Source organism: Salvelinus alpinus, chromosome 27 (assembly GCF_045679555.1).
Source record: "Salvelinus alpinus chromosome 27, SLU_Salpinus.1, whole genome shotgun sequence".
Classification (NCBI taxonomy): Eukaryota; Metazoa; Chordata; class Actinopteri; order Salmoniformes; family Salmonidae; genus Salvelinus; species Salvelinus alpinus.
Window position 1 is genome coordinate 33,319,833 of NC_092112.1, and position 24,260 is coordinate 33,344,092.

General features: G+C 40.8%; 1 protein-coding gene across 4 annotated transcripts in view; it reads left to right on the plus strand.

The window, feature by feature from the left end:
* Positions 1-24,260, plus strand: part of LOC139556432 (disheveled-associated activator of morphogenesis 1-like) — a 122,363-nt gene that overhangs the window by 61,263 nt on the left and 36,840 nt on the right. For all 4 annotated transcript variants that reach the window (XM_071370375.1, XM_071370378.1, XM_071370376.1 and 1 more), the window contains exon 3: positions 10,309-10,398. In XM_071370375.1, coding sequence (XP_071226476.1) covers positions 10,309-10,398 — 90 coding nt within the window. The remainder of the gene's footprint in view (positions 1-10,308; positions 10,399-24,260) is intronic.

A 24,260-nucleotide genomic window follows, 5' to 3' on the forward strand; every position in this document is an offset into this window, starting at 1 on the left:
AAAACGAATGATGATTGTCCCCTTCATAAAAGCTAATTATAGTATTAATGTATAACAATGCAGCAGTCATTATCCTTGCAGAACCTGAATTTATTCCTTGAGTGAAATAGATAGATTGTAGATGGTGAGGCACTCTATTCTCTTGTCATAATTTAATTCAGTCCGCATGCCACGGCCACAGTAACAATTCTGTCCTTTGTCTTTTGGGTTGTTCCACGAAGAGTCTCTTGAGTAGTGTAACTTGGTAAAAAAAAATAGATATATAATCTTATAATTTTAACATTCTGTCATAAAGAGCACATCAACTTAATAAAAAAACACGTTTTCCCATCTCAAGAGATTAAATATAAAAATGACTGTAGTCAAATCAAATCAAATTTTATTTGTCACATACACATGGTTAGCAGATGTTTATGCGAGTGTAGCGAAATGCTTTTGAGTGTAGGCAAATGCTTTTGGTAAGTGCCAAATTAAGTAACATGTTTGACCGTAATGGGGTTGACGATTTCACCTTAAATCAGACATAAATAGTGACAGGAGGAATGGAAGTTTGTTGTGTGCAACAGGGAGAGGCAATTAAATGCAAGTCTTAACAAAAAATGTTGTCTTTCCATGGGTAACAGGGTTGACTTGTTAAGCTCAACCCGCTCAGTTTTCCACCACAAAACACCAGAACATATCCAAAAAGAATAGAACCATCTCACCTGCTTTTACACTGATTTTACTATTAGATCTTTGTTTCTTTAAAAAAATATATATTTAAAGAGGAATAGTTTCACCATAATAAAATGAGAGTTCAGTTCATATAAGACGGTTGACATTAAAATGAGGGACAGTTTTTAAATTTGTATTTATTTATTTATGAATCACTAATCACATGGAATAAATAACCTCCAGAAATGACTTTGTTAAAGCAACAATATAACTAGTGCTTTACAATGATGGTGAAAACTTGGAGGAGTTTGGGGGTTAAGTAGGTCAACAATCTTCCTAGAAGTAACAGGGTAGGTACATATAGGGACATGCCAAAATGCAGAATTGTAGCAAGTCTTTATTCATGTAAAACAAAGCCCATTTATTTAATGTTGTATGTGGTCTATCTTAAAGGGCTTTTAAAATTCAATATTGATGCACACTTTCTACTTAAAATATCAAAGGGATGCAAAAGGCCTCATTTCGCAGAACGACCCTTTTGAGTCGCTAAGTTGAATCACAGGGCATATGAATTGAGTAGCCATCGGCCTTATAACTAGCGTAGAGCTGTGCTAATATGGCTAGGAAAACTAAAATGAACATGTATTTTACTGCACTTTCACTGCGTCTTTTTAATGTTTTGTGTCTGTAGGCGGATTCTGAATAAATGTGGGGATTTTCCCAAAGGCTATAGTGTTCCTTGCTGGAGGCTCTGAGACGCTTTTCTGAATGACAGGTCTGGCGACTTCACTGAGCAGCTCACAGAGCATGGAGACATTGCCAGTCCCATTTTAGATTGGGTCCGAACATCTTTAGACCTCAATGGCAAGCTGCGTGCTGTTGTCTCTAGCCATGGATGTCGCATGGAAGCATCTTGTAATGCATCGTTGTAATCTGTATTTTCTTTTACAATGTCCAAAATGTTGCATCCCATGCTATTGCTACCGTAACTTCTTGCGACTACAGGGGGTGCTGTTCCGAATTAGCATTTTGTCGTCTCCAAATTAAACTGCCTAGTACTCAATTCTTGCTCGTACAATATGCATATTATTAATTATATTGGATAGAAAACACCTTCTAGTTTCATACAACGTTGAAATTATGTCTGTGGGTGACCCAGAACACTTTCTACAGCGAAATCCATGACAGACAGTGAAAGGTCTGAGAGCGAAGCTCTGGTTTCAGATCAGTTTTTAAGGTCTCTGTCTATCCTATGGAACGACACGAACTGCACCCGCCTTCCCCTGGATGTCAGTAACCAATGAGAAGTGGAATGGGCCTTCTAGGTAGCTCTCAGAGGTTATAAAAGACCAAGGAGTGAGAGTAGCCCCCCTTTCGACGCTCGCCCTTACGCAGGATGGGACCTCCGGACGCCATTTTCACAGGCTCGGTTATCAACTTGAAATGTATCCGTCTGTAATTTAATTCGATATAGGACTTAGAAACATCATAAGGTAGTTAATTTAAACCGTTTTATAGCAATTTATATCCGTTTAGTGCGATTTTGAGGAATTTCTTTGTTGTGCACTCTGAAACTTTGGACACGTTTTGGTGTCCCGTTCGATCGTTAGTGGATATTTCGAAGGACAGAGGACATCTATCGACCAAAAGACGTTTATAACATAGAAAGGATACATTGCCCAAGAATATGATGGAAGAACAGCTCAAAGTAAGCAATATTTAATATGATAAATTGTTGTTCTGTCGAAATATTTTAAACGCATATTTCGCCATTTTGTTTGGTATAGCTTTGGTATAGCTTCACTTGGCGAACCCTGTATTGAAAAGTAAGGATAATTTTAAAAATGTAAATCAGCGGTTGCATTAAGAACTAATTTGTCTTTCGATTCCTGTCAACCCTGTATTTTTTAGTCAAGTATATGATTAGCTTTTAATTAAACTAGATCACTCTGATAGATGACGTCAGACATATTGAGGCTTGATTTCCTAGTATTTTCATTGTGTAACCACGGTTTTGTATGGCTAAATATGCACCTTTTCGAACAAACTGTATATGTATGTTGTAAAATGATGTTACAGGAGTGTCATCGGAAGAATTCTGAGAAGGTTAGTGAAAAAATTTATATCTTTTGGCGGTGGTTACGTTATAGCGCTCTTTGGCTGGAATCGATGCTCTGGTAACGTTTGCACATGTAGTATGCTAACTTATCGATTTATTGTGTTTTCGCTGAAAAACGCTTAGAAAATCTGAAATATGGTCTGAAATCACAAGAACTGGGTCTTTCCATTGCTATGCTTTGTCTATTTTTATGAAATGTTTTATGATGAGTAAATTGGTCATACACGTTGCTCTATCTAGTAATTCTAGTCGATTTGTGATGGTCGGTGCAATTGTAAACTGTGATTTCTACCTGAAATATGCACTTTTTTCTAACAAAAACTATCCTATACCATGAATATGTTATCAGACTGTCATCTGATGGTTTTTTTTATAGGTTATTGGCTATCAATATCTTAGTTGAGCCGAATTGGTGATAGCACCTGAAGGAGTAAGAAACTGATGGAGTTAGAATAGTGGTGTATTTTGCTAACGTGTTTAGCTAATAGATTTACATATTTTGTCTTCCCTGTAAAACATTTTAAAAATCTGAAATGGTGGCTTTATTCACAAGATCTGTATCTTTCATCTGGTGTCTTGGACTTGTGATTTAATGATATTTAGATGCTACTATCTACTTCTGAAGCTATGCTAGCTATGCTAATCAGTGTGTGGGGGGTGGGGGGTGCTCCCGGATCCGGGATTGATACTCGTGAAAGGTTAAGTGTCATCCTGTGTATTGGTGCGCAACAGGTGCTGTGTTGTGGAGAGAAAATACATTTAACATAGTAGTACTGATAATTAGGCTTTGCCTTTATAGACCCAAATAGACTCTTCCCTGGGGAACAAAAGAGAGTAACCTAATTGTTCTTCTGAACTACAGCTGTACCTCAAAAGGAATACCATATTAGGGAAATACTGGAAGATCCATAAACTGTATGCTTGATGTTAAACTCAGATTAATTTGGGATTTAAAAGGCCAACCAACTAGACCCATGTCTTTTCTTGGTCTTATAAATGGAATAAAACAAACTGTCATATTAAAATATATTTATACCTTGATTCAAGGAAACCTACCTCAGCAATGTTTATGCAGTTCCTTTGTTTATGCAACGAGCTACTGCCAGGCAGCAAAGTCTTATTCTGAAACTGGAAGCATCGTACGAAGAGCCTTCTTTGTCTGTACTCAACACAAAACCACACAGATTTTATTTGACTACAGGAGAAATGGGTTTGTTTATATGCTACCACAGAAATCAAAACGCATCCGGACAGGATTCAATTGGACATGTAGCAATGCACAGACATAAGCAGTGAGATAAGTAAAAGTGTTGCTGTATTTTTCTTCAGATGTCTTTTACTGTACGTCTAAGAGTGAAATTGATCGTTAGAATTTTCAGGCCTTGCTTTTGGCTTGTCTGTATCTTGTCATCTTTAGCACTATATGGTAGTTGATTCAGAACAGCCCCCCTTCCTGATGGCCCTAGCAAGAAAAGGCTACTGGAGCTAAGTAGGAGAGGCCTGTCTGGTGAGGTCATCTAAAGAGGCCTTCAGCCTCACACTACTCATCAGCTTGTAGCTTGGCTATTCCCTGCCTTATGACAGTTAACTTAAGCTCTATTGGCTCTGGTTTCCCTCAACATGCTATCTTTCATAGCATTCGTTTATACACAACATGGGAACTCTCTGGCCCTGTACACATAGTCTGCATAAAGCCCACTAAGGCCATTGCCAGACGTCTGTCATGGCAGGCACCTTTTGAACGTCTCCCCCCAGCAGTATTCCCAAGGAAGTAAACCCTAGAATCTCTCCCTGCGATAATAAATAACATGTTTAATGACCATGACACATCGCAATGAAGATCAGATGACTGATGAATGTGTTATGTTGCTAGTGTTAACACACACCTAAACTATAGATCTTGATAGGTAAGCCTATAATCCTCAATCATTTTAATCTTATCAATGGGTTTGTTTGAAATGAAATGCAATTGAACTCTTTCCTTATTACTGTGGTAAGGACATTTGTGCCTGTAATAAGTCTGTAGAAGCAAATCCTTGTCTAGGGTTAGCGACTATTATACAATATGAAAATATATATGAGTCTCAGCTGACCAAGTCCTGTCTTTGAGCAGCGGCATGTTGACGGGAGTGCTGTCAGGTGAGCTTGACATAGAGGTTGGTTGATGGAGCCTTGGGTTCCTGTCTGCCATTTTCGTTTTCGTTTACACAGCTAAAGCTCTGAAATGGAGATGGCCTTTGGGAAGCATTACACTAGCTTGTTATCGTTATGCTAGTACTTCAGATAAACCGGCCTGGCTGGTCGGCTTTGCATGACATGCAAAGCCGACCAGAGCCGACAATGACATACTTCTAGTTTAAAACAAGTATAACCTGTTACTATGACTGCCTCCACCAGGGTAACACAGGCAAATAATACTAAATGACTTTGTAATGTAATCGTCCTATATTTTAGAATGCAAGCACTGTTTTAAGCATTGCACAACTATTTGCAATGCATTGGCCACCTCCTAACTAGAAATAGATGTCCCACGTCCTACGGCTGAAGTCGGAAGTTTACATACACTTAGGTTGGAGTCATTTAAACTTGTTTTTCAGCCACTCCACAAATTTCTTGTTAACAAACTATAGTTTTAGCAAGTCGGTTAGGACATCTACTTTGTGCATGACACAAGTAATTTTTCAACAATTGTTTACAGACAGATTATTTCACTTATAATTCACTGTATCACAATTCCAGTGGGTCAGAAGTTTACATACACTAAGCTGACTGTGCCTTTAAACAGCTTGGAAAATTCCAGAAAATGATGCCATGGCTTTAGAAGCTTCTGATAGGCTAATTGACATCATTTGAGTCAATTGGAGGTGTACCTGTGGATGTATTTCAAGGCCTACCTTCAAACTCAGTGCCTCTTTGCTTGACATCATGGGGAAATCAAATCATGGGAAAAAAATTGTAGACCACAAGTCTGGTTCATCCTTGGGAGGAATTTCCAAACGGCTGAAGGTACCACATTAATCTGTACAAATAGTGCGCAAGTATAAACACCATGGGACCACGCAGCCGTCATACCGCTCAGGAAGGAGACACGTTCTGTCTCCTGAAGATGAATGTACTTTGGTGCGATAAGTGCAACAAGCACTTATCTTTCATCATTGTTGTTGTTGTGAGTGACAGGGGAAGGGGCTTGGTGTCTGTGTGTGAGTGGGAAGGTGCACATAAAAATAAAATACACATATTGATTCTTGCGATACAGGCATTTGGAACATCGCACTGAAACATACATTGGAATTAATTCTATTTATCGCCCAGCCATACATAACATGACGCTATTAATCTTGCACCCAAAACATCTGGCTTGCGTCTGATTTGGCTTGCTTGTTACACAACAGCGCAGGTACTAATTTAACAATTCCACGGGTCCGCCACTGCCCGTAGCTGAAAAATACTTCAGAGGAAGAGCTCCTCCACCCTGCATCCCTTCCCATTGGCTCCCTGCCCAGATAGGAACCCTATGAACACATGTGAGACAGTGTTCAGTTCCAGAGAGAGCGCCTGTTTGCTGCGAATGTGGTTGCATGCAGAAATTATAGTTGAATAGTCGAGCTGACTCTCTCACACCCCACCACACCCCTCCGCCCCACGAAGACCATTTGGGTACACACATTTTCTACACAGACTTGCATGCATGCTCTGACATAGTTAGTACTCACACACAGTGCACATAGATATATACAGACACACGGACACCATTGAATTAACATGACATTTTAATCATTTAACAGACTCTGGCTAAGACTGACTTACAATAAGTATATCCTGGCTTTGTTGATCACTTTGTTCACTGTCAGAGCTAGGAAGTCTTTCTAGGTTAAAATACATTTAGAGAACAATGCATTCTCTAGTCTTATGGTTGTCGGTGTTGCTATCAGATGTTTGTGGCAAAGATTTAGTTCTGCAGTACCTGATGAAAAGACTAATTTCGATTCATACAATGCAGTAGGTTTTCTTTCAGGACAGTCATAAAAATGTTGCTCACTGGCCTGTGATCATTTGCATGCAAGTTCAATCTTGATTGTTGTTACTGAAAATCATGGTATTTTTCCTCACATGACCAGGACCCGTATCCACAAAACATCAAAGATGCTTGAAGATCTAGACAAACAGAAAGCCACAGGACTGGATAACATCCCAGCTAGATTCCTGAGTGATGCTACTGATTGTATCGGACCTTATGTAACACACATCATCAACCTTTCCATTCAACATGATAGGTATCACGAGTCGAAGAGTTCCTTTATTCAAGAAAGGAAGCAAAGTTGAACAAGGGAACTGCAGACCAGTGTCAATCTTGGGTGTGTTGTCAAAGGTTTTAGAAAAATCACTCCATGAACAGATCATAAAGTACAATTATGACCATGACATTTTATATGACCTTCAGTCCGGTTTTAGACAATCTTATTCTACCGATACCTGTTTACTATACTTGACAGAAAATCATTTGATACTGTGAACCATGATATTTTGTTGTACAAACTGAAAGCAATTGATTTTTGCACCAACTCCTTATTATGGGTAAAGTCATACATAACTGATAGGGTCCAAAGGGTGGATGTAGCCGGGACACTGTCTTATGCTAAGGAGATGCACTGTGGTGTCCTCCAGGGGAGCATTTTGCTCTACATAAATGACATGGATTCTGCCTGATCATGCCCTCTGTTCCTGTATGCAGATGATTCTGCCCTCTTGGTTTCACATAAGAATAAGGAGATCGTTGAAAACACCCTAAGCTGCAAAAACAAAGTGAGAAACCTTTCCAACTTCTCAAGTGTAGCGGTGAAGGGAAAATGCTCTGTTACATACTTGGGATGTGAACACATGACCGATGAACCCAGGGCTCTAAAGGTCATTGGGAATGTTCATTCCAGGACAAAGATCCTGGTAAGGGTAGCCAAGTTCGTGGATACAGAGACTATGAGAACCATGGCAACATCTCTGATACAAGCATAGCCATAGTGGCAATGTATCTCATGGTTCAGTGGCATAAAAAAAACTCTGAAGTACAAACTTCAAACGGCCCAAAACAAACTAATGAGAATTATACTCAAGCTCATCCCGAGGATGCACATTTGTCTTAATCATTGCAGGGAACTGAACTGGCTTCCAGTTGATCTCCGGGTGGTGCAGATCAAACTGTTGATGGTTGTTAAAGTTGTACATGACCTTCCCCCAGTTACCTGTCTGGTTATTTTCATTTCATTAGGGACTCTCATAGCCATCACACCAGAGCCAGTGTTGCCAATATCAGACTTCTGCGCTATTGGAGCATGGCAGGAAAAAGCTATTTCCTTAACCCTGGTGCAGAGGAATGGAATGGTGTACCAAACCATATAAAATATATCCTTACGCTAAGGAGTTTTAAGATAAACCTTAAGAAATGGTTTATGGGCAAAATGCTTTAAAACTGCACAGGCTTAAAGAAAGTTTCATTGTTTTCCATGAACGTTACATGGTAATCTATGCTATTCCTTTTACAGTTTCCACCCTATAGAAAAACCCTTGAATAAATACGTTTGACTGGTAGTGTGTGTGTGTTTTTAAAATGGCCTAATAGTTTATTTTAAGCTTTTTTAAGCTCGTGGTTGTATTAATTTGGGATCTATCGCATCCCACACCTGTCCCAAACTATGTTTGTGGTATTTTTCTCTCGCACAGAATAAAATAGGTTGACTTTTGTACTATGGGGGATAGTAGATTGACAAAGGCTAGTGCTTTTGCTGTTTGTTAGGCCTACTCATCTTGTTGGCTGACAAAGTAAATGTGGACAGTTCTACCAATATCTTCAATATTCACCTCCAGAATTGGATAAGGACGCGCGCAGTTGCATCCCCAATGTGTCGATCACGTGACTGAGAGCCATGTGAGTGAGGGGCTTCGGCACGCAGCCGGGAGAAGGGAATTATAATTATTATATTAAGCCCAAGGGCACAACGGCCACTGGCCGCAAAAGGCATGTATTTTTTTTAGGGGTTGTTACGGGCACAAAGGGGATGCAGCCGGGAAATTTGAGGCATTATCAAGTGCTTGTCAAATTGTGAATGAGACTGATGAAGTGTGTGCAGCCTGCACAAAAACAAAGGATAGCTCATGCCTTTCATGCAACTTTCTTCAAAAATCATCATTCGAGTCGCATCATGCAGCCTTAGAATGTATACAAAATCAAAACATGTAGCTCAACATTTGTATCACAACTAAAGTTACATAAATAACTCTTTAAATTAAGCATGTAGGAGTACCTGTGTCATTGTTAACACAGACTAGCCACTTGTGCTCAGTAATCGTTTGGACATTTTCTTCATATCATGTTTCTGTAGACCTCTCTAAAATAAATAATGGATTTATTGTGAAGGTGTAGACTAAATTACATTGATGTATTACACTTTTTAAAATGTAGATGCTCCAAAGGTCTGCATCAGTGGCTTGTAGGCTATGTGTGGAAGCCAGGAGGTGCTAATGTGTTTATGTTCATTAATGGTTAATGACTGTGAGACCGGCAGTGATTTGCTTGACAATCCAGCCTTTCTCTTATAGTCTAGCAATCTGACGTTGGCAATGCTGGCTCTGGTATGATGGAAGGTCAACTGGAAACCGGTGCAGTTCCCTGAAATGATTAGGATCAATGTCCATTCTGGGGCTTAGCTTGAGTATAATTCTCATCAGTTTGTTCTGGGTCATTCAAAGTTTTTCTTTCAGAATTGTTGTCATGGCGCTGAACAATGACACTGGATCAGAGGTGTTCCCAGGGTCCTCCTAGTCTTCTTATACAGGGTGATGGCCACCCTTGCCAGGAACTTTGTCAGTCTGTCATGGAAAGAGAAGGTGTCCTTAATATTTTGTACGCTCAGTGTAAATGAGCCAATTTAGCATTCGTTATCTGTAATGGGTATGATACATTAGGCATTGTTGCTTACTGTTTGCATATAGATAAATGCACACAAAAAAAATCCAGTGCCACCTTGTTCAAAGAATAGCTTTTTATTTTGATTTGAGTACTCGAAAAATAATCATGCGAGTACTCGACCAGTCAAAGGTAAAATGCCCATCCCTACTCCTGTGGCACCTGTACGATCGGCAGCATCACTCAAGAACCAAGGTGTCTTTTTGTTTGTCATGATCTTGAAGCATCTTTGCAACATCTGAAATTGAAACCTGAGAAAAGGCAAACTGTCCTTCGAAGATGTCCTTGGCTGAATAATAGGTTTGAATATGAGGGTTTGCAAATTCTACAGAGCATTCTCTGAGTTGGTCAACAAGGTTGCTGGCAATGGTGGTGAAAAACTCACAAATGATCAGCCACCTGTTACTGTTGTCTACAAGTTGTATTCCACATTAATGTACAACTGTGAATTATATATTGTCTAGACATTAATTAATCAATAAGGGTTTGTGTGTAGATTATAATATTTACTGTATTTGTAGGCTACTCACATACCCATTTTCTCTCTCCCCCTTTCCCACTCACTCTCTCTCTGCAGGATGAACTTGACCTCACAGAGAAACACAGGGAGGCCATGTTCAACCTGCCTGCAGAGAAAAAATGGCAGATCTACTGCAGCAAGAAAAAGGTAAGGTTTTCTGCCCACGTCATTGTGTGCTTGTCATGTAATTCAAGTGTGTCTGCGTGCATATGCATGTTTGTGTCAGTCTCCCTGTTGTAGTAATCTTGGTATAAATGCATTTCTGTGCCCCATTAGAGGGCGTAAGGCAAGCCCAAGCATCTTGTCCTTTTAGCTTAACTAATCCATCACTGGTTAATTTCAACAGAAGCCTGCGCCAACTTCTCCAAAACATTTTAGAGGACCACTTCACTTAATGAAGATGTTCTCAGCAAAGCATCTAATCTCTTTAACCAAAGGGCTGCAGTGAATAAATCTCTCATCGAGTGGAACGGCCCACAATATTAATGTGCCCCCCTCCCCCTGTACCGGTCATAATAAATCTTGCGGAAGTTTCTCAATCGCCTGATGCAGTGCAAGGGTTTCAATCAGCTAAAATGCAGGGTAGCCGCTTTCTGTGGAGAAAAGTCTGTAAGAGGATGTTTACTATTTTCCTGTACTCTTTGACCCCTATGAGAGGTCGTTTGGGTGGAGCCTGTTGCCATTTAGAGATGCTGCCCATCTGGCAAAGAACAGTCAGCTGTAGGCCATCCCCGCACTTTAGTTGTTTTAAGGCCATGGCGAAGTGCGGAATACCCTTAGCCAGTTGGAGGCTGTGTAGGTTGCACAAATCTGTTGCTTTATCCCATCGTTAACTCCAGGTGATGAGGCAGGAGAGTCGAATTCGCTGACCAGGATAATACACAAAATGAACCATCCTGTAGGGATATGACTGCACAGCTGCTCTTCCAAAGACTTAAGCTGTAGAATTGTCCGTGCTGGTATTCTCAGCTGTAGAATTGTACGTGCTGGTATTCTCAGCTGTAGAATTGTCCGTGCTGGTATTCTCAGCTGTAGAATTGTCCGTGCTGGTATTCTCAGCTGTAGAATTGTCTGTGCTGGTATTCTCAGCTGTAGAATTGTCCGTCCTGGTATTCTCAGCTGTAGAATTGTCCGTGCCGGTATTCCCAGCTGTAGAATTGTCCGTGCCGGTATTCTCAGCTGTAGAATTGTTCGTGCCGGTATTCTCAGCTGTAGAATTGTTCGTGCCGGTATTCTCAGCTGTAGAATTGTTCGTGCCGGTATTCTCAGCTGTAGAATTGTTCGTGCCGGTATTCCCAGCTGTAGAATTGTCCGTGCCGGTATTCTCAGCTGTAGAATTGTTCGTGCCGGTATTCTCAGCTGTAGAATTGTTCGTGCCGGTATTCTCAGCTGTAGAATTGTTCGTGCCGGTATTCTCAGCTGTAGAATTGTCCGTGCTGGTATTCTCAGCTGTAGAATTGTTCGTGCCGGTATTCTCAGCTGTAGAATTGTCCGTGCCGGTATTCTCAGCTGTAGAATTGTCCGTGCCGGTATTCTCAGCTGTGGAATTGTCCGTGCCGGTATTCCCAGCTGTGGAATTGTCCGTGCCGGTATTCTCAGCTGTGGAATTGTCCGTGCCGGTATTCTCAGCTGTGGAATTGTCCGTGCCGGTATTCTCAGCTGTGGAATTGTCCGTGCCGGTATTCTCAGCTGTGGAATTGTCCGTGCCGGTATTCTCAGCTGTGGAATTGTCCGTGCCGGTATTCTCAGCTGTGGAATTGTCCGTGCCGGTATTCTCAGCTGTGGAATTGTCCGTGCCGGTATTCTCAGCTGTGGAATTGTCCGTGCCGGTATTCTCAGCTGTGGAATTGTCCGTGCCGGTATTCTCAGCTGTGGAATTGTCCGTGCCGGTATTCTCAGCTGTGGAATTGTCCGTGCCGGTATTCTCAGCTGTGGAATTGTCCGTGCCGGTATTCTCAGCTGTGGAATTGTTCGTGCCGGTATTCTCAGCTGTGGAATTGTTCGTGCCGGTATTCTCAGCTGTAGAATTGTCTGTGCCGGTATTCTCAAAGTCCAGATAATTTGGAAGATTTATGATCGTAGGTAAAAGGATATATTAACTGCATGAGTTTTTGTGATATGAATTGTATTTGGTTAATGGTCTTTAAGGGAGACCGGAGTTTGACACAAGATGATAGATCGCTCAATGTCTGGAATGGAGTATGATAGTGGTGAGAGACAGCTTAGTTTTGTTGGAGTAATAACTTAGAAAATATGGTTTGTATTCACACAGTGAGTCTAGGGAGTTGATAAGGACACGCCACATTTCACATCCAGTCACAACTGGTGACCTCATCAGCTTTTTGACATGTATTCTCTCTGACCCCATCCACACTCTGCTTACTGCTGGACTTTTTGGACTCCCGTCTTGGGACATAACCCTTGGGTCTCACCAAATGACCTTTCCATGACCTGTCTGTACAACTCATCCTCAAGCATTGGCTGATGGTCCTTTTTATATGGACAATAAAACCCCTACACTGCCTCTTACATATCCAATGTTTGTCACTTGCTTACTGAGTTTTAGGCTTGTTCAAACAACAGGTTGCCATGGTTTAATTCCAGGACCTTTCGAAGCCGCATGATCCTGGGGAAATTATTTGGAAGAAAGAACTGCCTCCCTCCTTAGCCCGAAGATGGATGAGTCCACTGTTTAGAGTAGCAGTATGCATATTCTGTTTGTCACATGCTGCTTTAAGATATTAATATTATCTTGACAAGGAAGCTGTGGCAGCAGGTAGCCTAGTGGTTAGAGTGTTGGGCCAGTAACTGAAAGGTTGCTAGTTCGAATCCCCGAGCTGACAAGGTAACAGTCTGTCGTTCTGCCCCTGAACAAGGCAGTTTAACCCACTGTTCCTAGGCCTTCATTTTAAATAAGCATTTGTTCTTAACTGACTTGCCTAGTTAAATAAAGGTTAAAAAAATAACCTCACCTCTCATTCTCTGCAGCCTCACCAAACACAAGCTTTAACTCTCTTCGAAGCTCTGGAAAGACGAGGTGGCCATTTTATCTGATGCTTCCCATCAGTCTCCAACAATTAGGATTTTCATTTGGTCCAGATGGCAGGCAGACACCAAGTTCTCCACTGTAATGTCGGAGTGAATAGTCAGGAACATGATCATAATAATTTGTACACTTCAAATTTACCACAACTAAATTAAAAATTGCGTTGTCATTGAAAATAAAATCATTTCATACCCTGATTACATTGACAGGATCTCATTTGTGAGAACTTGGAAACGGATTTTCGAAATTAAGCTCTCTCTCTAGATAGTTAGTTAGTTCGTTAGTTAGTTAGTTTGGGGACACTTATAAATGTCCTTGTTTTTTAAAGAAAAGCAAGGTTTGGTCAGCATGTCACACACACAAGCCTTAACATGTCCTGCACCAGAGGACAGACGGCTCACGTTGTGCCTCTGTTTTAACAACACGTCTGGCACGATTGTAGTTGAAAGGTTAAAGCGGGTGAGGGGACAGGGTGGAAAAAAAACACATATGCTACCGTTCAAAAGTTTGGGGTCACTTAGAAATGTCCGTGTTTTTGAAAGAAAAGCACATTTTTTTTGTCCATTAAAATAACATCAAATTGATCAGAAATACAGTGTAGACATTGTTAATGTTGTAAATGACTATTGTAGCTTGGAATATCTACATTTATCAGCAACCATCACGTTGTGTTAGCTAATCCAAGTTTATAAATTTAAAAGGCTAATTGTAACGGGTGTCGTCGTCGGATGAGGAATAATCGGACCAAAGCGCAGCGTGGTAAGTGTTCATGCTTTTTATTTAAACTGAACACAATAACAAAGAGAATGAACGAAACCGAAAGTCCTGTCAGGTGCAGAAACACAAAACGGAAAATAACTACCCACAAAGCATCGGTGGGGAAAAGCTACCTAAGTATGGTTCCCAATCAGAGACAATGATAGTCAGCTGTCCCTGATTGAGAACCATACCCGGCCAAAACAAAGAAATACAAAACATAGAAAAAAGAACATAGCATGCCCACCCAAATCACACCCTGACCAAACCAAAATAGAGACATAAAAAGCTCTCTAAGGTCAGGGCGTGACACTAATTGATCATTAGAGAACCCTTTTACAATTATGTTAGCACAGCTGAAAACGGTTGTTCTGATTAAAGAAGCAATAAAACTAGTTGTGTATCTGGAGCATCAGCATTTGTGGGTTTAATTACAGGCTCAAAATGGCCAGAAACAAATAACTTTCTTCTGAAACTCATCAGTCTATTGTTCTGAGAAATGAAGGCTATTCCATGCGAGAAATTGGCAAGAAACTGAGGATCTCATACAGCGCTGTGTACTACTCCCTTCACAGAACAGCGCAAACTGGCCCTAACCAGAATAGAAAGAGGAGTGGGAGGCCCTGGTGCACAACTGAGCAAGAGGACAAGTACATTAGAGGGTCTAGTTTGAGAAACAGACTCCTCACAAGTCCTCAACTGGCAGCTTGATTAAACAGTACCCACAACACACCAGTCTCAACGTCAACAGTGAAGAGGCAAATGTTGGGATGCTGGCCTTCTAGGCAGAGTTGCAAATTAAAAGCTATATCTCAGACTGGCCAATTAAAAGAAAATATTAAAATAGGCAAAAGAACACAGACACTGGACAGAGGAAGATTGGAAAGAAGTGGTATGGACAAACAAATCTAAGTTTGAGGGGTTCGGATCACAAAGAACAACATTCATGAGATGCAAAAAAAATGAAAAGATGCTGGAGGAGTGCTTGACGCCATCTGTCAAGCATGGTGGAGGCAAAGTGATGGTCTGGGGGTGCTTTGGTGGCGGTAAAGTGGGAGATTTGCACAGGGTAAAAGAGCCTTCCTTCTTCAAGATCCATCACTCCATTTTGCAACGCCATGCCATACCCTGTGGACGGCGATTAATTGTAGCCAATTTCCTCCTACAAGACAATGACCCAAAGCACAGCTCCAAACTATGCAAGAACTATTTAGGGAAGAAGCAGTCAGCTGGTATTCTGTCTATAATGGAAGGGTAAGCACAGTCACTGGATCTCAACCCTATTGAGCTGTTGGGGGAGCAGCTTGACCGTATGGTACATAAGAAGTGCCCATCAAGACAATCCTATTTGTGGGAGGTGCTTCTGGAAGTATGTGGTGAAATCTCTTCAGATTATCTCAACAAACTGACAACTAGAATGCCAAAGGTCTGCAAGGCTGTAATTGCTGCAAATAGAGGATTCTTTGACGAAAGCAAAGTTTGAAGGACACCCTTATTTCAATTAAGAATAATTATTTATAACCTTGCCAACGTCTTGACTATATTTCCTATTCATTTTGCAACTCATTTCATGTATGTTTTCATGGAAAACAAGGATATTTCTAAGTGACGCCAAATTTTTGAACGTGTGTGTGTATACATACAGTTGAAGTCGGAAGTTTACATACACTTAGGTTGGAGTCATTTAAACTTGTTTTTCAGCCACTCCACAAATTTCTTGTTAACAAACTATAGTTTTGGCAAGTCGGTTAGGACATCTACTTTGTGCATGACACAAGTAATTTTTCAACAATTGTTTAGACAGATTATTTCACTTATAATTCACTGTATCACAATTCTTTAGTGTCAGAAGTTTACATACACTAAGTTGACTGTGCCTTTAAACAGCTTGGAAAATTCCAGAAAATGATGCCATGGCTTTAGAAGCTTCTGATAGGCTAATTGACATAATTTGAGTCAATTGGTGGTGTACCTGTGGATGTATTTCAAGGCCTACCTTCAAACTCAGTGCCTCTTTGCTTGACATCATGGGAAAATCAAAAGAATATATATTGTAGACCTCCACAAGTCTGGTTCATCATTGGGAGCAATTTCCTGAAGGAACCACGTTCATCTGTACAAACAATAGTACGCAAGTATAAACACCATGGGACCACGCAGCCATCATACCGCTCAGGAAGGAGACGTGTTCTGTCTCCTAGAGATGAACGTACTTTGGTGTGAAAAGTGCAAACCTTGTGAAGATTCTGGATGAAACAGGTGCAAACATATCTATATCCACAGTAAAACAAGTCCTATATCGACATAACCTGAAAGGCCGCTCAGCAAGGAAGAAGCCACTGCTCCAAAACCGCCATTAAAAAAGCCAGACTACGGTTTGCAACTGCACATGGGGACAAATATTGTACTTTTTGGAGAAATGTCCTCTGGTCTGATGACACAAAAATAGACCTGTTTGGCCATAATGACCATCGTTATGTTTGGAGGAAAAAGGGGGAGGCTTGCAAGCCTAAGAACACCATCCCAACCGTGAAGCACGGCAGCATCATGTTGTGGGGGTGCTTTGCTGCAGGAGGCGCTGGTGCACTTCACAAAATAGATAACATCATGAGGAAGGGAAATTATGTGGATATATTGAAGCAACATCTCAGGACATCAGTCAAGAAGTTCTTGACATCAGTCAAGAAGTTAAAGCTTGGTTGCAAATGGGTCTTCCAAATGGACAATGACCCCAAGCATATTTCCAAAGTTGTGGCAAAATGGCTTAAGGACAACAAAGTCAAAATATTGGAGTGGCCATCACAAAGCCCTGACCTCGAACTTATAGAAAAATTGTGGGCAGAACAGAAAAAGTGTGTGTGAGCAAGGAGGCCTACAAACCTGACTCAGTTACACCATCTCTGTCAGGGGGAATGGGCAAAAGTTCACCCAACTTATTATGGGAAGCTTGTGGAAGGCCACCCGACACGTTTGACCCAAGTTAAACAATTTAAAGGCAATGCTACCAAATACTAATTGAGTGTATGTAAACTTCTGACCCATTGGGAATGTGAATAGAAGCTAAAAATGTATTCTCTCTACTATTATTCTGACATTTGACATTCTTAAAATAAAGTGGTGATCCTAACTGACCTAAGACAGGGAATTTTTACTAGGATTAAATGTCAGGAATTGTGAAAAACTGAGTTTAAATGTATTTGGCTAAGGTGTATGTAAACTTCCGACTTCAACTGTGTGTGTGTATATATATATATATATAGATAGATAGATAGATAGATAGATAGATAGATAGATAGATAGATAGTTTGGACACCTACTCATTCCAGTTTTTTTTAAACTATTTTCTAGACTATATTTTCTACCTACTATAGTGAAGACATCAAGAGTATGAAATAGCACATATGGAATCATATAGTAACCAAAAAAGTGTTAAACAAATCAAAGTATATTTGAAATTCTTCAATGTAGCTACCCTTTCCCTATTTAGAATTCATGGCAGACTTAACCAGCATGGCTACCACAGCATTCTGCAGCGATACACCATCCCATCTGGTTTGCGCTTAGTGGGAATATCATCTGTTTTTCAACAGGACAGTGACCCAACACACCTCCAGGCTGTGTAAGGGCTATTTGACCAAGAATGAGAGTGATGGAGTGCTGCATCAGATGACCTGGCCTTCACAATCACTCGACCTCAACCCAATTGAGATGGTTTGGGATGAGTTGGACCGCAGAGTGAAGGAAAAGCAGCCAATACATGCTCAGCATATGTGGGAACTCCTTCTAGACTGTTGGAAAGCATTCCAGGTGATTCTGGTTGAGAGAATGCCAATAGTGTGCAAAGCTGTCATCAAAGCAGGGTGGCTACTTTGAAGAATATAAAACACTTTTTCCATTACTACATGATTCCATATGTGTTATTTCATAGTTTTGATGTGGAAAATAGTTTTAAAAAAGAAGAAAAACCCTTGAATGAGTAGGTGTGTCAACTTTTGACTGGTTGTGTGTTTGTGCCAATCACATAATAAGTTGCATGGACTCACTCTTTGTGCAATTATAGTGTTTAACATGATTTTTGAATGACTACCTCATCTCTGTAAGGTCTCTCAGTCGAGCTGTGAATTTCAAACACAAATTCAACCACAAAGACCAGGGAGATTTTCCAATGCCTCGAAGAAGTGCAGCAATTGGTAGATGGCTTTAAAAAAAAAAAGAAACGGAGAATGTATTATCCCTTTGAGCATGTTGAAGTTATTAATTGCACTTTGTACGGTGTATCATTACACCAAGTCACTACAAAGATACAGGAGTCCTTCCTAACTCAGTTGCCGAAGAGGAAGGGAACCGTTCAGGGATTTCACCATAAGAGAGTTTAATGGCTGTGATATTAGAAATCTGAGGATGGATCATTATAGTTACTCCACTATACTAACCTTAATGACAAAGTCAAAAGAAGGAAGCCTGTACAGAATAAAACAATTCCAAAACATGCATCCTGTTTGCAATAAGGCACTAAAGTAATACTTTTTAAAAAATGTGGCAAAGCAATTCACTTTTTGTCCTGAATACAAAGTGTTATGTTTGGGTCAAATCCAATACAACACATTACTTAGCACCACTCTCCATATTTTCAAGCATAGTGGTGGCTGTATCATGTTATGGGTATGCTTGTAATCGTTAAGGAATGGGGAGTTTTTCAGAATAAAATAAACAGAATGGAGCTAAGCACAGGCAAAATCCTAGAGGAAAACCTGGTTCAGTCTGCTTTCCACCAGACACTGGGAGATAAATGTACCTTTCAGCAGGACAATAACCTAAAGCACAAGGCCAAATCGACACTGGAGTTGCTTACCAAGAAGACAGTGAATGTTCCTGAGTGGCAGAGTTTTTAGTTTCAAATATTGCTCAGTGCAGGTGTGCAAAACTCTTAGAGACTTAACCAGAAAGACTCACAGCTGTAATCGCTGCCAAAGGTGCTTCTACAAAGTGTTGACTCAGGGGTGTGAATACTTATGTCAATGAGCTATATCTGTATTTCATTTTCAATAAACATTTCTAAAATCCTGTTTTCACTTTGTCATTATACGGTATTGCGTGTAGATGGGTTAGAAAACATCTATTTAATACATTTTTAATTCCGGTTGTAACACAACAGAATGTGTAATAAGTCAAGAGGAATTCATACTTTTTGAAGGCACTGTAGATGGTGCTGTGATTCCTTGGCAGAATACACTGGGTCTATTATCGATTGCGTGATGAAGATTGCAGTGAAATATTTGTCCAATAGATAGCAATAGTAATGGTGTCTTTTTGTAGGCAATAACTGAGGCTAACTCCGCCATGGCTTGTTGGCCAAAGGCTATGGGGAAATGAATGGGAGTTTGAGGGTTTTTTGATAAACGGCTAAAATTAAGTTGGTGGTAAACACAGGCTTAGGAGATCTTATGTTGTTTTTTGGGGGGGGTAGGTTGATCATCTTCATCAGCTAACGTCACTTTTTATACATTTTGAAGCATTTATGTAATCAAAATAAGCACATAAATGGGGTGGCAGGTAGCCTATTGGTTAGAGCGTTGGGCCAGTAACCGAAAGGTTGCTGGATCAAATCCCCGAGCTGACAAGGTAAAAAAAAAAAAAAGTTCTTCCACTGAACAAGGCAATTTCTTTTTAAAATAAATGAAAGGCTTAATAATTCATTAAGGTCATGTTAACTGACTGATATTATATTTTAGAACAAAACATATTTCTCCTAAACCTGTGTTAACCTCAGACCTTATTTTTGGCATTCATCCCAAAACCCCATTCTTTCCCCATTTAATTTCCCCCATAGGAATCAATTGCGAATGAACCAAAGGTAAATAATGCTAACTAATTTCTGTTTTTTTTTAGGATTACAAGCTGGTGGGCTCTATTACCTTCTGTCCATTTTGGCTCATGCTTCATATGTGAAAGGCTATGTGGAGATGTATTGTGGATGGACAGTAATATACATGGCTGTCTTTTGTTAGGCACACTAATCGGAGGGCTAGGTAGATCTATCACCATATTGCTAAACCTATCCAGTCCATTCAGATCTGTGAGGAAGAACTCATTTACATTTACATTTACGTCATTTAGCAGACGCTCTTATCCAGAGCGACTTACAAATTGGAAAGTTCATACATATTCATCCTGGTCCCCCCGTGGGGAATGAACCCACAACCCTGGCGTTGCAAGCGCCATGCTCTACCAACTGAGCCACACGGGACCACCTTGCCATTGTAACTCGTACTCTGCTTCTCCCGCTTTTTACTTTGCGATTATGGACGGGTCTCTCTTGCTCTGCTCTTGTGCAGGCCAGCTTGGTCATTGTGGTCTGCCCAACACTGGAATGCTCATTCATTCCACATGTAAATGATGTGGGGGGGGGAAACTCTACATTTTAACATTGCCTTCAGCATCCCATCAACAGGAGTTCAGTGGGAGATTCTGATTGGCTTACCCTACGTCGCTCCCTACTCGGCCATATGCAGTGTCACTCTCTCCCCTAACTAGTTATAGCTGTATAGTGTAAACTTATGCTGTGCCTATGAGTGTGTAATTATGCATTTCTTACGCTGAGCCATGCCAGACCTAGGCTGCAGACTTTTAGAGTCGGCTTGTGGTTTCCCTCACACCTCCTTACATAGTCGGGCAGATAAAACGCGATTGTCCACTCCTGACGGCGAAACTACTTACACTACTGCATGTGTCGTGCCCCAATTAGTGGCCTAATTAAGAATCATCTTGGGGCCTGGACTAGCCTAAATGTGTCTCCCTACATCTGAAAACAAGCCAAAAATGTCTCCATACCCTCATTATTATAAATGTGAGAAATGCTTGGAGTTGCACTTTATCCAACCTGCTTTCCCTTCACTATGTTGCTTTTATTCTTCTCTCTTTCTCTCCCTATTTCACTTGATTCTTTCTGTATGTTTGCTTAGCTGTGGTCCGAGGCAGAGTGGATCAGCAGGACTTTGCTGGGATTTTTTACCAGTGTTGCAGTGAGGATCAAAGCAGGGTAGTGTGTTTGGGCACAATTAATCAGCAGAGTTGGAGGAGGATAAACCCCTAGAGCCAGTGTGGAGGAAGGGGAAGCGGGGAGAGGGGATGGATGGATGGCCTTTGGGAGGTAGTTGGCCGCAGAGAGAGGGGAGTCTTGGCAGCGGGACGTCAGTAATGCAGACTCAGCAGTGAGCCTGGCCCGGGCCCAGCTAGCAAGGGCTTGGCATGGCTCCCCAAAGGCCTAAAGCTCACAGACAGAGCGGGTGGGGGGTTGTAAGGGAAGTGCTCAGTCGTCCAAAGCAAACAGGAAAGCCTCCCTTGGCAGGTGCAGCTTTTGTTTTCGAGGGAGAGGGGGATGAGGGAGATGGGGTTGGTGGTGGGGGCGGCCAAGCCCGCAGAGTGATGGAGGCACTCCTTTCTCAGTCCCCCCTTCACAGCCAGACAGTTCATTATGGAGCCTTTGTGTTCCAGAGGACTTCGATACGGTAACAGTTATCCAGTAAACACGATCCCCCGCAAGTTCCGCAGAACAAGCAACGGATGGTAGGCTAGCAGCGGCGCTGTCTCTCTGAATGAATTTAATGTTTACTTTGGTTCGGCCACCTGAATTGATGAGGTCATGCTGGAGAGCATCAATCTCTTTCTACAATTTAATTTAATATGGTTTCCTCTGTATTTGTCTCTGTTAACCAGGAGGTGCCCTGCTTAGCTGCTCTGTTAGCAGGGGATCTGCAGTTGAAACACACGAAATGAAGGATGCTTGTTTTTTTCTGTTCAAATATTTTTTGATATATTTTTTGTTGTTGGTCAAATCCACTTTGCACTATGGCAATCTGCTTTAAAAGTTATTATAGTTACCCCCCTGGGTGCACTAACTACAGTAGGCACAATACCACTCAATTTTGTTATAGATTCTGGATTATGTCCTAGGTGAAAGTACACATGTACACACTCACACACAGAGGCATACCACAGATTATGTTTGGGTGAACTAAGTTTTGTTTTGCGATATGGAATCCTGTGTATTTGCTGTTATTTTAGGTTGTCAACTTTCAGCCCTAGACTATGGCGACATAATCTATATGAACACAGCTGCCACTTCTTTAACACTAGAACCACTGTGCCTCGAGGGACCCCCCTTCAAACTAATAAGCAGTCATTTTGACTGCAAAACACTAGCAGTGTAATTAATACATTTCATATATGCTATCGCAAAAATGATCAGTTGGTTGTGTTTATGACGGTCTTAGGTAACATTAGAATACGTTTTTATAACACAATAGCATTTTCATTAGTTTTACTATAGGCTATTATGTTAAAATCAGTTTTATTTTTGGAGTACATTTGTTACAACTATGAAACAAAACACATATGTGTTGGAACACAGTAACAGCTTCTTGACAACAACAAAAATTATTTAAAAAACAACCACCAAGATGCACAAGTCAGCAAGACGCGCCGCAAAATAATGAAAACATCAGAAGCCTAAACATCATTGTGCTTGATAAAGTGAAAATCAGCACAAAAGCAATAATAGCATTATAATTTGACAGCTGTCAATATTCTGATAATCTGACCGTAGCATTGTCACCGGCTTGTTCTATCCAACTAATGTCATCCTTTCCTGTCTCACCGTTTCATTTGGTGGTGGCACGGGCACCTGCTCATTGCGCACGGTTCTGGCATCAGAGGTGAGGGTTCAGAATTAGAAGAAGAATCATCAGAAATGTCATGATTCATTTCTTCCCCACCATCTGATTGGTTTTCATTCAGATTTTGTAGCAGCGCTAATGCGGCATGTGCATCCATTCTTCTTGGTCTTCTTGCCATTGTAAATTGCTCACTCTCTCACTGTGTACTCCAAGTAGGGCAGAGTAGACTGATAAGACTGCTTGGATTTGATGGACTGATGTAGGGTACATTCCATTTTGAGATTACAATTAGAATAGATCAATACAATAAAATGGCCCACCTTGTTCTTCATTCACAATTGGTGATTACTCAATTATGCATCATTCGCTTCCCCTCGCTCATCAACTCACGCATTCTCCCCCTTTCTCCCCATCATACTTTACTTCATTTATTTGTTATATGTGAAATTAGTTTTGGTTTAGGTTCAGTTTCGAGGCAATTATCAATGTGAATATCAACTGGGCACAGCGAGAAAGTGTGGAGCAGGCCTTACTGTCGGGGGAAGGAGGGGCAATGGGGGAAAACCATTAAAAAAATATCACATGCCCTCCTTAAACTGGGTAGAACTCACATTTTGTTGGTGATATTAAGATTCTAACAACAACAGTGTGTTATATAGACTTATTTAGGAAAAGTCAAGGATGGAGTGAGGCATGACTTAAAAAATAACAGAGTAATACATTTTTTAAATTAATGAGCAATCAAAATGACTGCTTCCTGTTGTTAAAAACCATTGGATGCTGTTTATCATAGCGCTCTACGCTTTATTATGGGTGACCGATAAAACTACCATTCTTTGTTACCTCACATCACTCCTAATTTACAGAAGTACAAAATACATTACTCATTCACAGGAATGGTTAACTCTTGAAATTCCTAGTCGCCAACGATGTAGGTAGAACAGTATTTAGTTCTTATGAGCCACATACTTGAACAAATTTCAGAATACCTTACGATTGGATGCACTAGTGTTTTAAAAAATATATATATAATTTGTATTTTTCCTTATGATTTACGTTGTGTTTTCTGCATTTTTATGAAGCAGGGCTCTCACGAAAAGAGACCTTGGTCGCAATGGGATATCCCTGATTTAAATAAAGGTTAAATGAATAAATGTTACGATGCTCCCACCAGCTCGCTGTAGTCAACTGCCAATGCCAGAAAACCACCAGCTGCCATGGTTTGGGGGGGACCCTCATTTCAGGTCTCAGATTAGGTAAAGTCCCTGTGCAAAGCTAGGCTAGCTATGACTAGCTGAACTACGCTACACGAGACAAACACTCTGGCATATACACTACATGACCAAAAGTATGTGCACACCTGCTCGTTGAACATCTCATTCCAAAATCATGGCCATTGATATGGAGTTGGTCCCCCCTTTGCTGCTATAAACGCCTCCACTCATCTGGGAAGGCTTTCCACTTGATGTTGGAACATTGCTGCGTGGACTTGCTTCCATTCAGCCATGAGCATTGGTGAGGTCAGGCACTGA